The following is a 15,794-nucleotide window of genomic DNA, read 5'->3' on the forward strand; positions in this document are numbered from 1 at the left end:
TGGAAGGTACACCATGCCTCAGTTCCCTTTCCGTCTTCTGTCCACAGTCAGCAATGCCCCATCCCAAGGAGAGCCAAGACCCATCCAGTAGTAGGCAAGAGACCCTGATAGAAGGGAGCTATAGTGGCTGTCACACTAGAGTACCATTTCCCCAGCAAGTGTTACAGTTCTCCCCACAAGGTCTCCAAGTCAGAAGAGGAGAAAACAAGAGAACATGAAAAGAAAATCCTAGGCCAACAGCCAGCAAAAGCTTGAAACAGAAAGGTAACCAAATGAGTGAATGAATGGATGAATGAATGAATGAATGAATGAACATTGACTTCCAGGCTAGAATGTGCCATCTTTCAAAAACAAAACAAAACACCAACACATAAAATAACTTAAAGCCACTTTCTTTTAATTGTATCAGCTACATTCCCTTTGCAGGCTACCATGCTGATTGCATACACACGTACAGCTTGTCTGGTTGTTGCTTCGTCTGTTGTGCATTCTGTGTGAGAGCTTAGCTTTGAAACAGGTAAGTAGAAACCGAAAGGGAAGACCAGTTCACTTGGGAGTTTTACTAAAGGAGGTAGAAAATGGGCAGTTGGTTCAGCAGTTGGCCCTGTAGCCTGTTCCATGGCACCATTCATAGAAAGTGGGGGATGGGAACAGCAAAGAAGAGTAGGAAACCAAACCCAGGCAGACATTTTTGTAGAAGCATCAGGTAGCCATGGCTATCATAGAAGGTCAGCAGTGGTCTGGTCTCTGGGGATCCTGCCCTAGGATATGGTCTGCAGAGATATTCTACAGAGATATTCCATTTGGGTAGGATGAAAGAGATCACGTAGGGACAAGTGTTCTTCAGGCAGAGGGTCTCTTCAGAACGTCAGCATCTAGATGTCTGGGGCTGAGACCGTCAGATCAGCCATGCTTAGAAGAAACGCAGAACCATCCATGATGCAAGATGCTCTCCTATCCCAGGCAACTTCGAGATTCATCTGCACAGCTTGTTACCAGCACCCAGCAAATAACACCTTTCTGTTGGATGCTCCGAGGAGGGAGAACTTCTGTGTCTCCAGCTTCCAGCAGAACCCTGCTTGATGTAGAAACAGCCATGACAGCTCATTCCAAACTCCAGGTCCTGGGGGCAGTGTCCCTCGGGAGAGGGACTCTACATCAAGTGTCCCAGGCTCCCTCTTCTCCAAGTGCCTAGTCCTTCTATAGACTGTAGACGCTCTCATGCTTTAGTGTTGTTGGCTTCACTGAATCCCTGAGTGGGGAGAGGGAGTGGATCCGAAGACTGTCCTGGAACTTTAGTCACCACAGGTCACTAAGATGGACAAGGATGGTGGGGGGGGGGAAACATGTCAATGATGGGATAAAATTAATGCTGCAATTAAGTCCTTGTCACCTCTTCTAACTTCTCTGTTTTCTGTAAGAACTGCAGCTGTCCTGGGAGAATTACTTGAACTTACCTCGTACCTTATACTTCTTCAAAAATCTGTAGTAAGTGCTCTTGATCACCAAGCCATCCCTCAGCTTCTGACAGAACAATGTAAAGTTATAAGACACTGGAATAACTGGCTGCAGGTTTGAGATTTAATCATACTAGATTAGTAATCTTTCAAAAGAGACCTCCAGTTTATAGAAATAAAATATCTGAAAATGGTTGAGTCTAACTCACTTCATCTTGCTTGGCTATTTTTTTTTAAGAAGTGAACAGTTGAAGAGTATTCAGAGAAAATGTATGTCAGGAAACAGAGTGTTACCATGAAGTCACACAAGACTGATGAACTGGGATCTTTCAAAGGAGGGCGTTCAGACATGGAGACATCATGACAGACACCCTGGGAATGTTTGCTATAAAGACTCAGGAAGAGATCTGGGGTTGTGTCTACTGCAGTGAGGTGGTTGGCAGTCACTGTAGGTTAGAAGGAAACCAGAAAATATTCCTTTCCCCAGAGCTTTCAGGGGAAGGTTTTCACTTCAGACTTGGATCTGGGAATGTGGAGAATGAATGTCTGCTGTCTTAAGCCCACCCAGTTTTGATCATTTGTTATGGCAACCCAAAGAGACCAATATAGAAGAGGTTTGTTTTGATTTTATTGGAAGCAATATAGAAACCATTGGCATATCTAGTGGAGTTGCCTGAGTCTTTGTACAGGAGGCAGGCTGGGTTTACATCTCTGGAAATGCCCTTGTATCTCAGAAGGCTTTAAAAATTGATCACTAAGGGAATTCATGAGCTGGAGCTCCTGGGAGCTGCATAGCATTGCCTTCATACTTGTTTTATGTAAGTGACATCCCCAGGGAAAACCAGTGGAAGGAGAGACTCTTGCACAAGAAATATAGATGCTAAGCTTGCTGTGTCCCCACTTGTTAAGCCTGGAGCTCAGGAGAAAGTTGTCTGCCTATATTTTGTGATGTCACCTTCTCCTAATAATATTAACTCCTTCCTTATTACTTTTATTCATGTCACAATAGTATTTTTTTAAGTTTTGCTTGTTCCCTTTGGGTAGAAAATTTTGCCACAGTAATACTTTCATGTAGGTTTCTCTCCTGGATAAAACCCATGAGTCTAAGGGGAGGGGCATGGGAGGGAGAACTCCTCCAGGGAGGACTGGGATGGAGGCAACATTTTGAATGTAAATAAATAAGATAAATAATTAATAAAAAACATTTTTGGTTGGGTAGTTTTAACTTAATAATTTTTGAAATATTTTTCTCCTCTTTTATTGAGAATATTCTTTTTTTTCCTTAAATAATACACGCTGGTTACAGTTTCTCATCTCTACTCATTCCAGTCTCCCCACCCCCACCAGACCCACCTCCATTCTGCCTCTCATTAGAAAGAAAAATCAGGTTTCTAAGGGATAACAATAAAAATAAAGTGAAACAAGACACAGCAATAACTAAAACATGTCCGTTGCATATTTACTATAGATTCCACTTTAGATTATTTTATGGGATTCCTCAGTATTTAAAAGACTCAGTCTCTGCATCTACATCTGATTGATGTGCCTTTTCTTAAGTTTTTTCTTTCTGTTTTTTTTTTTATTATGATGGATTAGTTTTTTGTTTATATATATAATAAATATATGTTATATATAAATATATTATTTATTCTATATTATATGTACATATATATAATAAAAATAAGATGAACAAGAAGCCCTGACATAATGTTTGAAACAAGAAAGCTCAGCTGATATTGTAAGTTCACTTTCTGTTGAGCATCTACTACTGCACATGAGGCCTACCCTAAAGAGTAGTTTGTTTCCACAGGAAGGTTCACTCAGGAAAGACGACATTTTCATTTGTAAGTTATTGATTGGCAATAGCTTCTGGGTCAAGCCCAGGGCATGCACCCCCTTCTCCTTTCAGCTGTAGGACCCATCTGTTGGAGACTGTGCGGGGTGTCTTAGTTCTGAGTTCATATGCATGGATCCTGTCGGTTTAGAGGGCCTTGCTTTCCAGGTGTCCTCCAGGCCCTTTAGCTCTTATACCCTTTCCACCTTTTCTTCCAATGGATTTCCTGAGCGCTGAAGGGATAAATTTGATGGAGACATTCTTAGGGGTGACTGTTCCAAAGTCTCTCATTCTCTCTATAATGTCTGGCTGTGGCTCTCTGTATTTGTTCTCATCTGTGGTAGAAGGAAGCTTCTCTGATGGTGGCTGAGCAAGGCACTGATCTATGAGCACAGCAGAATGCCATTAGGAGTCATTTCATTGCTTCTTTTTTTTTCTTGTAGAATGGTAGTATTTGGTTTTACGCACAGTCCCCGACCTGTCTAATCTTAGGTTCTTTTTTTTCTTTCTTTTTATTTTCTAATTTCTTTTTGTTCCCTTACCGCTTCATTAAAAAAAGAGGGATACATTTACAGATTTTTAAAGGCATTTTGGCATAACATTATATGAATAATTTTGTCAGTACTTAATTCTTTTAGAGTTTTGATAGCATGCATTGAAATCTTAGGTTCTTGATCACCTAAATAGTGTTGGGTATGGGTTCCATCTTATGGAGTTGTCCTTAAGTCAAATTAAATATTGGTTGGTTGCTCCCACATGTTTTGTGCCACCACTGCACTAATGTATCTTGCTGGCAGGATGTCACTGAAGGCGGGATGTCAAGGTTTGGTATCTTGGTGTTTCTTGTTTCTCTTTTGGTAGCAGGCAGAGGTACCTTCCTGTGCCAAAGGTGCCGCAACACAGGAGTGAACTTCCTGTAGGCAACAGCTTGACATTCTATATTCTTTGAATTTTGTTAGTGTTTTCTTCAACAATGAGGCCTTGTCACCAGTTTCTGGACAGCAGCCTATAGTCTTGGCAATAGCTGGGTTGTTTCTGGGTCCATGAACACCTTCAGCCAATTAGATGTAACCCAGTTCTGGTACTGAAAACTTTATTTGGTGACAGTATATGTTCAGTTGAGGCGTTCCCTTTTATTTGACAACTTTATTTAGATCCCTGTTATATATTTTTCTATTTTATGAAGCTTCTCCTATATTAGGCTTTCATGCCACCCCTCAAATGGCCCTCAATTTTAGCTACGTTTTTCCATATTCCCTTCCTCATCCCTCCTCTCCTCTTGCCCTCTCACTTGATCCTCCAAGTCTAGTCCCCTTCCCATAGCCACCCATAACTATTCTATTTCTCTTTCCTAAGGAGATCTATATGTTCACCTCTAGTCTCTCACTCTATACTGAACCCTCTGTGATTCCACAGATTGTGGGTTAGTTATCATTGACTTAACAGCTAATATCCAACTATAAGTGAATATACATCATATGTATGTTTATATGTATGTGTGTTTGAATCTGAGTCTTGTTTACCTCACTCAGGATGATTTTTTTTTCTAGTTTTATTTATTTACCTGTAAATTTCATAATATCTTACTTTTTAAAAAAATGGCTATTATTCCAGTGAGTAAATATACCACATTTTCTTCATCAGTTCATCTGTTGAGGGACATCTAGGTTGTTTCTCATTTCTGGCTATTAGCAGAACATCAATGAACATGGTTGAGCGAATGTCCCCATGGAAGGATGAAGTGTCCTTTGTGTATATGCCCAGGAGTAGTATAGCTGGATCTTGAGGTAGATTGATTCCTATCTTTCTGGGATCGGCCACACTGATTTCCACAGTAATTGTGCAAGTTTGCACTCCCAGTAGGAATGCGTGAGGGTTCCCCTTGCCGCACTTCCTCTCCAGCATGAGCTGTCATTTGTTTTACTGACTTTATGCATTCTGATGAGTATGAGATGAAATTTCAAAGATGTTTTGGTTTGCTTTTCCCTGATGACTCAGAATGTTGAACATTTGAGTGTTTCTCAGCCATTTGAGTTACCTCTTTTGAGATTCTCTAGATCAGTACCCTACTTTTTAATTGGGTTCTTTGTTTTCTTGATCTTGAGTTATTTTTCCCTTTGAGTTCCTTATGTATTTTGCATATTAGCCTTCCTTGACTGACGATTGCTTCAATCAGTTACATATTATGTAATCAATATGTAAATAGTAAATTACTGCAGACCAGGGATGTAGCATATACAAAACCTTGAGGCTACTCCCTAGGAACAAAAAAGCAATAAAATATATTAAAACTTCCCATTTCAAACAATAATTACCTCTCTCTCTCTCTCTCTCTCTCTCTCTCTCTCTCTCTTCCCCTCCTTCTGTCCTCTCTCCCTTTCTCTATCTCTGCCTCATTTTGATACTGGTCCTTTCTTTACAGTTCAGGCTGGTCTGAAACTTTTAATTCTCATGTCTTTGTACTGCTAAGCACTGAGATTCCAAAAGCACATCTGGCTTTTGAATTAGTCATAACAAAGAATGAGATTCAGAGCTCAAGGGACAAAGCAGGATTCCTCACTGGGGAAATGTGACCAGACTGGACTGCTCAGCACTTCTGCATGCCCCACCCATTCTCTTTCCCTCTCTTGCTCTCTCACTCTCTCTTTTTCTCCTTCTTTCTCTCCCTGTCCCCATGTATACATACATGAATGTGTGAGTGCCTGAGTACACTCACTCACACACACACACACACACACACACACACACACACACACACACACACACGGGGGGGGGGGAATTGAGAGACTGACTTTGTAAACTTCATGTTATGTAATAGAATACCCTCCCTGGTGAGGCATCTTAAGTAACTATGATGCCTGTTTTATTAATAAGTAACCTGAAGTTCAGAGCACGTCTCCCTTTAAAAGAATGCTTGGGATTGTGAATGTACATCAGGTATATACCAATCTGAAAGAGACATGGTCTGCCTGATTAATTAAGATAGAAACAGGGAAGGCAAGGAGAGGAGATAAAGATTTAAAAATTATGATGTCTAGAAGCTAGCAGGGAACAGCAAGAAGCAGTCTGTACTGGCCTTCGGAGAATGTGGCACTTCAAAAGGATGGCCCTTTGACACGGAAGTTACTGCATCCCATCTGCAGACCTGGGGGCAAATGCTATGATGCTGATGCTTTGCTTCAGTGGGCTTCCTGCTTTGTGTTTTCATCCTTTTCTAATAACAGGCCGTGCGACTCCCTTTCAGGTTATCCTCTCAACTTGTATATAGTGAGTTGTATTTTTCTTCTGAGATCCTGTGGGCTAATAAAAGTATCTGTACAACTTCCAATTTTATAAATAAATGGCTGTTTTGAATTTCACACAGTAAATGAATTCCAACAATTTCTTTTTATCCAAATAAACCAGTAAATAGACACAAAGGTGCAGATCCTCGAAATAGTACTAATTAGTTAAAAGTAAACATCTGCACTGTTATGACTGTTGTATCAAACAGGATGAAGGATGTTTGAGGTACAATGGATTTATTTCTTGAGCAAATAACAGTAAGAAATGACATAGCGCCATGACTGGTGGACAGATAATGTGCCCATCTCTGTGAGAATACACTGGAATTTCCTCTTCCTCCAAGATCTGACCTAAATTATTGTTCGTGATATATAGTACTTCCGTAGCAACTGGTTTCTTAAAGTCACGGGAAGGTCTGAAGAAACTTCCCACTTGGATAAACATGAGAAAGTTGGGTTGAAGTCAGTGAGTGTTATTGAAACATGTGACTCTAATCATGTGTGTGTATGTACACACACATACAATAGTATATGTATGGAGGTCACAGGACAACTTTTAGGCATTGGTTCTCTCCTTACAGTTTGTGGATCCTGGAAATTAAACTGGTTCTCAGGTTTGGCAGCCTGTGCATTCTACCCTTGGCATCATGCTGGTCTAAAATTCATAACTTTGAAGCAGAAAGCAATTTCTCATGATCAATTACAGTCTGTAGTATAAAGCAGATGTATGAATGTATAAAAGTAAAATTTGTCTCTCTAGTTTATTAAACTTTAAAATGCAGGTGCTGACTAGGCCAACATTTGTTAACTCCATGTTAACTGTCACAAGGACATACAAATACATGACATGGTGTTGGGTGCATTATTGCTTCCAATAGCAAAACTTTATCTGTGTGTTCATACAGGACTGTAATGAACTGTTTTTGATCCCATAAAATATTATGCCATCATTGAAAGAATATGTACTGACAAGTGAAACACACCTGCCCCCCCCCACACACACGAAAATCATATCATGTTCATTTTGTACTGTCCTACCGATCCTGGACATGGACCCTGCCCTGGGTGTGGTTGATATCCCTAGTGGCACTCCATTGGAGGAAATAGATTTTACCTTTGACACCAGGTGTCATCAATTACCAGTATCTTTTTATTTAGGGTGGGACTTTTTGTCCACTTCCCATCTCAGAGCTGTGACTCCTTCTGGCTTGAACCTGTGCAGGTCTTAGGAATCTTGCCACAGTCCCCGTGAGTTTATGTGTGCATCAGTTGTGTTGTGTCTAGTAGGCATTTGTCACCTCTGTCTCTTACAATCTTTCTGTCTCCTTGTCCGCATACATCCCCGGGCCTTGAGGGGAGCGGTTCGATGAAGACATCCCACTTAGTTCTGAGTATCTCAAAGTCTCTAGTGTCTGCATAATATCCAGTTGTGGCTGGCTTTGTTAACCACAACAGACTTCCAGTTCAGTCACTGATCAGTGGGTAAAGCAGTATGCCGTTAGGAGTCATTGTATTGCTATGTCTTTTTAACAGAATAATAATATTAGGTTTTCCCCTAGGTCCCATGGTCTCAGGTCTTTGGCTATTTTAATGGAGTTAATGGAGTTTGATTATATCCTTTAATCCAATGATAAAGTGGGTGGCTAATCCCAGAACACCTGTGCCCTCTTGCATCAGTACATCTTGTAGATTGGTTACTGTGGCAGTGTTTGTAATTAATGAGTTATCAGTGATGGCTTTTCTCCTCTGCTAGCATGTAGGAGAATGCCATGAATGCTAGTCAGCTGGGGCAATGCTTCTAGTTGGTTACCAGCTCAACTTGTCTGTTTGATGACATAAACAAGTGTTGGCTTCAGCAACAGAGTCTTACTGTCAGGTTGTGGAAAGCAACCATTCGCTTTGGAACATCCTTTGATGTTTTTCAGGGGAGGGGTAGCATCCATGGACTCCTTTGGCCTGTAATTCAACAAGATAAAACCCATTGTTGTTGGGTTGTTGTTGTTGTTGTTGTTGTGTATGTGTGTGTATGTGTGTGTGTTTATGTGTATGTGTTAGGGGTTTTACTTGTTGTCATAAGATATCTAGTTGGCACATTGTCTCCTTCATTATATGATGACTCCATTTGAATTCCTTTCATACATATGTATGTTTTAGGAGGTTTTCATATGTTTTTCAGCTTTTAGCGTTAGTTGTTCCTTCCCATAACCCCCCCTTCACCCTACCCTCCCATCTCCCTCTCCTTTACTGCTCTTATTCTAATTTCCCTGTATTGTTTCATAACAATGTGTTCTGTTTCCCCTCCTCGGAAAATCCTGCCATCCTCTCTGGTCCCTTACCATGTACCTAACCTCTGTGACTGTTTGGAGAGTAGTGCAGATGCCCAAAAAAAAGTTAATCTCCAGATACAACAGAAAAACATGACTTGTAAGCAGTACAGTGATTGCAGCATCTCTTTTAAGTTTGATGTTAGAACTATGTAGATATTTTGTAAACACAGTATGTTCCTAATATGATGCACAATTTTTTAAAGGTAGTTTTTCTTATTGGAAATAACTACGGCTTCCCTGGCGTATGTGAGGGAGGTAATTTTATTCTTTGCCATGAACAGTATTCTTAGAAAGTTCATCCTAAATGTATATCATTTAAAAATAATAGACAAGATACTTCTTAAAATGTAAAGTTGATTAATTTGGTCATTTATATTAATATAAATGAACTAATAAAATTCATTAACATTAAAGTCTTTTGTTTGTGATAACACATATTACCAGACACATTTATGTTTCTACTTACTTATTTAAGTTTAGTGGTGTATTGTCTGCATGCGTGTCTGTGGAGCCCTTGCCTGCAGTGACAAAGAGGATATCAGGTTTCCTGGAGGCAGAATTACAGGTGCTGGGAACTGAACCCAGTTGTCTGCTACAGCGATGAGCGCTAACCACTGAGAACCCCTCCTGCTTCCTCACTTCCTCATTTAAGTAATTGTTGGTTTATGGTAAATAACATATGATAAATTTATAACACTATGATAACTTTTGCCATTATCTGGAAGAATTGCATATTCTATCAACCGAGGGCTTTATAAGTTGAGCTGTGATGGCCAGGCTAAGACGGCCTCTCTTTCCTGTTTATGCTTCTCTTGAAGTGTCATGGAAACACTCAACAGTGAGCCAACCATCCTGAGTTCCTCTTTGCATATGCAGTGTCAGGCTTTTGTGCCAGGCTCTGGTCACATGCTGTTTCTGGATAGGCTCCTATTTCTTTCTGAATTGGAAATTAATGGAAGATTGTTTTCTATTATCTAATCATCCAACTCTCTCCCAATGCAGTAGAGGGATGTGCTTTAAGAAATGGATTATTTGTCCTCATAATTTTACCATGACATGATTCCCTAACTTTAATAACTTATAAAGTATTTTTGGTAGCTTACTCTACTAGCATATATCCTGAAATCGTGATTGATGAGTTCTGGTCTATTCTAATCTGACATGATAATTATTGTGATTATGTTCCTGTTCGTCTTTCTGCTTTCTTCTCTCTTCATGGTTTACTGTTGACGTCTGAGACCTCTGAGCTGGGAAATCTCTTTGTGCTGATTACAGTGGAGTTGAAAGAATCACTGTAAACAGAGCCTTCCCTTTCTGTACAGGCCACTCCATTGACTGTTGACCGTCTTATATGGTCTGTCTAAAGACAGGGTTCTGATTTCTGCCTCATCATCTTTTTCCAGAAAGTAGGAACTATCTGAACCCCATGTTTTCTTGCCCATTTGTAATGGAATTTATGGACAGTTCATCATTCTCCTAGTCCAATGGGGAATATTTATACTCATCCTGCCCATAAAAATACTAGAGTAAGATTTAAAAATGTGAAATAAATGAGTCTAGGAGAGAAACCTTAGCCTTGGCATACCTAAATCACAGGTTCTAGCTCCCACTCCTAAGAAGTGTATTCGTTCAATGTTTACATCTCTAATTTAGGAATGTGTATTCATATATACACACACACACATACATACACACACACACACACACACACACACACACACACACACACGTATGCATGTAACAGCAATTAATAATCATAAACAAAGAGGCCAGAGCTTTGAAAGAGAACTAGGAGGGCCTGTGTGAGGTTTGGAGGCAGGGAAGGGGATGGAAAAAAGATCTAATTATATTATAATCTCAAAAAGAAAAGAAAAACTTACAGCCTTCTGAATAGTACAGGGGCTGTCAGTAATGTTAGAGTTTAATATGATCATGCATGTAAATCAAAAGAAAACAGTAATAGTAATGACAGCAAAACAGTAAGTGTGCATCATGGCAAAACATATCCTAAACTCTTCTAGTGTATTAGCTCATTTAATCTCACAACAACCCAACATAGTCATCTCTGTCCAGTGAAGAGAGACTGAGTGCGCCTGGCTACTCTGGGACTCTCTCTTGAGCAGTGGCATAGGCCTTCCGTCCCTTCCGTCGCCTCCTGTGTCTTCTTATGCTTCCCTCTTGTCAAGCACCGGGTATTTTAAGTAGGGTTAGTTTTTAAGGAAGACCAAAGCAGGTACCATTTCCACTTCGATGAACCATCCTATCAGTTTTTCCTGTTTCACCCATTTTTTTTAAAAAAGTTCTGAATATTAATTTAATGAGAGGCTGGCTCTCTGGTGCTGAATAAATTAGTGGGAGAATGGGAGAGGTAATTTAGAGCAGAGCTTTTCAAACTTTTATATGCATATAAATCATGACAGACTGTGTTAAAATGCAGATTCTGATATGGTTGGCAAGTCTGCTGGGGCAAGAGACCTGTACTTCTAAGAAGCTCTGAGCCCCCCCAGACTGCTGAGGTCTCTGGACCATGCTCTTAAAATCCAATATTTAAAGACAGCACCACAGGATGACAGGTCGTCTGCATACCTTTCCCTTCCAGTCGTATTTAAAGAAGGGAGCTTTTTAGTTGAATTTAGTTGATACAGCTAGTTGCAGAAGAAACCTAACTGTTTTCAACTCTACCCCAGTCTGCTTACCAAGAGAGCAACTCCAAGTTTGAGAAAGAACACGATAAAGTTAAACAAGGACACCACAAAACCACATATTCCCCTGCATTCCAAGAATCTAATGACTTACCAAATGCTTCCAGGTTCTTTCTGCTCAGCTGAATGGTAAATAGCCGCTTCTGTTGCTCAGAATTTTATCACTCAGAACTGGGGGCTAGATTATTAAACCTGTCCTGGTGCAAGGGCTACACACTTATTTCAGTGTTGATTTCCTGGTCCCTCGGGTAGCACCTGCATAAAAGCAAAGCTAAGTCCGTCTTTATCCCCATGTCTTGCTTTGGCGTCTGCTTGGTAGGCACACATGTATGGAGAATTCTGTTGGGAGTGGCGATGAAACAGTGTTCATCATGTATGAAGGTGCGGGGTGAGATCCCTCCTGTAGAAACACCATGGCCGGGCGTCCCTGGCTGGCCATGCTCATCTCTCTGTTTCTCGTTCCAGGGAGGAGAGCACTGTTATTACCAGGGCCAGATCCGAGGAAACCCTGTCTCATTTGTTGCCCTATCCACATGCCACGGACTCCAGTAAGTGCCACATACATTATTTATACACTTGCTGTTTCCACAGCCTTTCTTTATGTTTGATGTACCCATAAAACGTTTCAGAAGCCAGAGGCTTTGACATTGTGCCACCATGCAGTGGCACATGAATCATTTTTCTAGTGTCATCTAGATTCAGACACAGTAGGGGATTGGGGGACTTTGTTTTCTATTCCTGGGGACAATTAGCTCCACACCGTTTCTTGGTTTAACTCTTTATATTTTTATGGAATAATACAGGTTCTAGTAGATGGAAACCTGTGGCTCTTTGCACAAAAAAAAAAAAAACAGGCTGCAGACGACCTTGGAAGTGCCTTGTTCAGCAGGAACCCACAGAACTCACAGCATCGGAAAAAGGACACACACATTCAGGAAGCTCTCTAGAACAAGTTTGTCCTTCTGAGCTGCTATCCTTACAGGTTTCATGTCACACAATGTTTATGGATAGTGAACATGGGTGTGCACCTCTCTCTATCCTGCTCATGATGGTGATGCCTCTGGGCCATTTCTCCTTGTTTTTTGACCTCTTGAAAAACCAATAAAATCCACCCCCAAAGCATTCCATTTAGACTATATCAATTCCTTCTGGCCTGTTAAACTTTTTTCTTAATTTTATCTTGCATACAGTGAGCTATGACTTATTGTTTTTAAGGTTTGTAAGTAGATAGTTGTAGTGACTTAGAAATATGTAGCCCTTTTCATCTGATAGCCTGTCACCGGAACTCTGCTGTGGACCAGACACTAGGAATATTAAGGCATTTTTAGGATGTGTGAGTCCTGTGACCTCAGAGTGGTGAATGGGGCAAATGTGGCCTGGGTACATTTTGTGGACAAGATTAAGCATATTTGTCTTCTTTGAGAAAGGAAAATAAATTATACCCGGACCAAATATAAGCTAAGTATTGTCACTGAAGGACAGGTGGAGTGTGAGGGCTCCAAAGGCATGTCACCTGCAGCAGGTAGAGTGGGCCCTGTGGCAGATTCTTCCAGTGGGTGTTAGGTCTCAAATCTACAATAGCAAAGGAATGACATAGGCCACAGAGTCCAGCTAGTGGCCCAAGTGACAGACACTTCTGGCCAGGCTCTGGGAAGAGGTATGTTAGACAAACAGACAGGGAGATTACCAGGCTAAGAAAATGTCAGAGGAGGGAGGTGTGCGCCTCTGTAATGCAGAGCTCCCACATGCTTCTCATGATAAATTAGCTGGATATTTACCGGTCCTGTGTCACTTGAGTAAAGGTTATCCCAGGTAAGGCACCTTTGCTCATTGTATGAGGGCCTTCAATTTTTTTTTCCAGATGAAAGACTTGCTGAAATCATTTTCGTAGTAAAAGTGATGTAGCTGACCTCAACACAGCATGGCTGACAGCTGGGGATAGCATGTTTGACCTTGATGACATTTGTAACACCAAATGTGAGTTGGACAGAAGAGTGATATGAAAACAGGAGACCTTCTGCCATCTCTCTTTACTCTCAGAGCCCTGGCCAAGTCACAGTGTGAGCATTATGCTCACCACTTTCCAGTTGGCTTCTCTGTTTCCCAATGGATGGGATGTTGTAATAACCAGGAGGATGGTGTGAGCCCCCTTTACGGGATCTCCTGGGCATGCAATTGTAAGAAAAACAGCTGGGTTCCACCCTCCTGCTGTCATTTAAGGAAAGCGAGAACTGATCGAATTGTGTACAAGTGTGTTGGGGCCTTCTGAGATGGTATAAGCATACTTCGTACTTTTTTGTTGGTGGTGAACTATTGCCGTCATGATTTTACTTCTGAACACAGTTGTTTGTGGCAGTGTTTTGGAACTGTATAGCTGAGAATTAAAAGAAATAGGCTGTCTAAGTTATATTAGTTAGTTATGAGCTTTACTACTTCATGCATAATTCATCTTCATCTTTTATAAATGACCAAGTATATACAGGGTTTTTTTTCCATGTTTCTGATTTACTGCATTTAGTTGAAGAATATAAAGTGGAAAAATTAGATTAGTAAGCCTTCTTCCCACTTTTGTACAAATTCATAGGATTCGTAGGTAATATTTTGATCCATATATGTTTGATGTTATAACAAAAATCTTGTGACTATGGGAACCTAAAAACATGAAATCAAATATAAGTTTATTGCCCTCTGGTGGAAATCTGTAAGTATGACTGCAGTTTCCTCTTATTTTGATTCAGCCTTATAAAAGTGTAGCTCAGCTGTTTCTTAATGATGTGGTTCTAGTTACAAGGTTTAATTGTTATAGGCTTACCATATGTACAATTTTTTTGTAATATGAAGGCATCAATCCTCAAAGCAAATGAGGCTGCTGGCTCTTTTTTATGTTAGTAACAGCATGTTATGATAAATCAGAATTTTCTTTTCTTCTCTCTCTTACAACTTTATTTGTAAAAAAGAGGGATACATATACAGATTCTAAAGGTATTTTGGCATAACACTATATGAATATTTTTGTCAGTACTTAATTCTTTTAGAGGTTTGATAGCATGCATTGAAATCCCACTAGTTATCATAAGCATAAAGTACATGTAGGACAGAACGTAACATGGAAACATTTCTTGGTGAGTGTAGATTAAGCATAATGATCTGTGAATACCAAAAATTGCCACAAGGCTATATTCTTAGCTCTTGGATTATTAATGATTTAAGGTCCACCTGTACCACACTCTGAAAGGGTGCTATACATTTATTTTTTTCTTAAGAAGTACTGAGGCTTTCATTTTTTGGCCTTTGTTTTTCTTGAGCTTCATGTGGCCTGTGAGTTGTTTCTGGGGTGTTCAGAGCTTTCTGTGGTTAGTATCCAGTTATCAGTGACTGCATATTATGTCTTTTCTTTTGTGACTGAGTTATCTCACTCAGGATGATATTCTCTAGATGCATCCATTTTCCTAGGAATTTCATAAAGTCATTGTTTCTAATATCTGAGTAGTACTCCATTGTGTAATGTACCACAATTTTTGTATCCATTCATCTACTGAAGGACATCTGGGTTCTTTCCAGCTTCTGGCTATTATAAATAGAGCAGCTACGAACATTGTGGTGCATGTGCCCTTATTGTATGTTGGAGCATCTCTGGGTATATGCCCAGAAGTGGAATAACTGGGTCTTCAGGTAGGACTATGTCCAATTTTCTGAGGAATCACCAGACTGATTTCCAGAGTGGTTCTATCAGTTTACAACCCCACCAACAGTGGAGAAGTGTTCCTCCTTCTCCACATCCTCGCCAGGATCTGCTGTCATCTGAGTTTTTGATCTTAGCCATTCTGACCTGTGAGGTGGAATCTCAAGGTTGTTTTAGATAAATCAGAATTTTCTAAGTACAGATGATTTCAGAATTTTTTAATGATGCTTTCTTACACAACATATATCAAAAATCAATGGAAAAACTTCTGATTTTTCCCATTGGACAGTATTTTAGTTTACTTTCTTTTGCTGTGAAGAAACACTAACCAAAATCAACTTGGAGAGGAAAGGTTTCAGCTTAAAGGCTGTAGTCCATCCATCCATCTTCAAAAGAAATCAGAACAGGTTCTCAAGGCAGGAACCAGGAGGCAGGAACCAGTGCAGAACTCTGGGGGACTGCTCTTGCTGGCTTGATCTGCCCAGTTTGTTAAGCCTGCTTTCTTAAT

At 40.3% G+C, this 15,794-nt stretch overlaps 1 protein-coding gene across 1 annotated transcript in view; it reads left to right on the forward strand.

The window, feature by feature from the left end:
* The window catches only part of ADAM22 (ADAM metallopeptidase domain 22), a 217,288-nt gene that overhangs the window by 128,387 nt on the left and 73,107 nt on the right, over positions 1-15,794 (forward strand). The window contains exon 5 of the mRNA XM_080936202.1: positions 12,070-12,152. Within this exon, the coding sequence (XP_080792328.1) occupies positions 12,070-12,152 (83 nt within the window). The remainder of the gene's footprint in view (positions 1-12,069; positions 12,153-15,794) is intronic.

The sequence above is a fragment of the Micromys minutus genome (genome assembly GCF_963924665.1).
Source record: "Micromys minutus genome assembly, chromosome: 23".
NCBI lineage: Eukaryota > Metazoa > Chordata > Mammalia > Rodentia > Muridae > Micromys > Micromys minutus.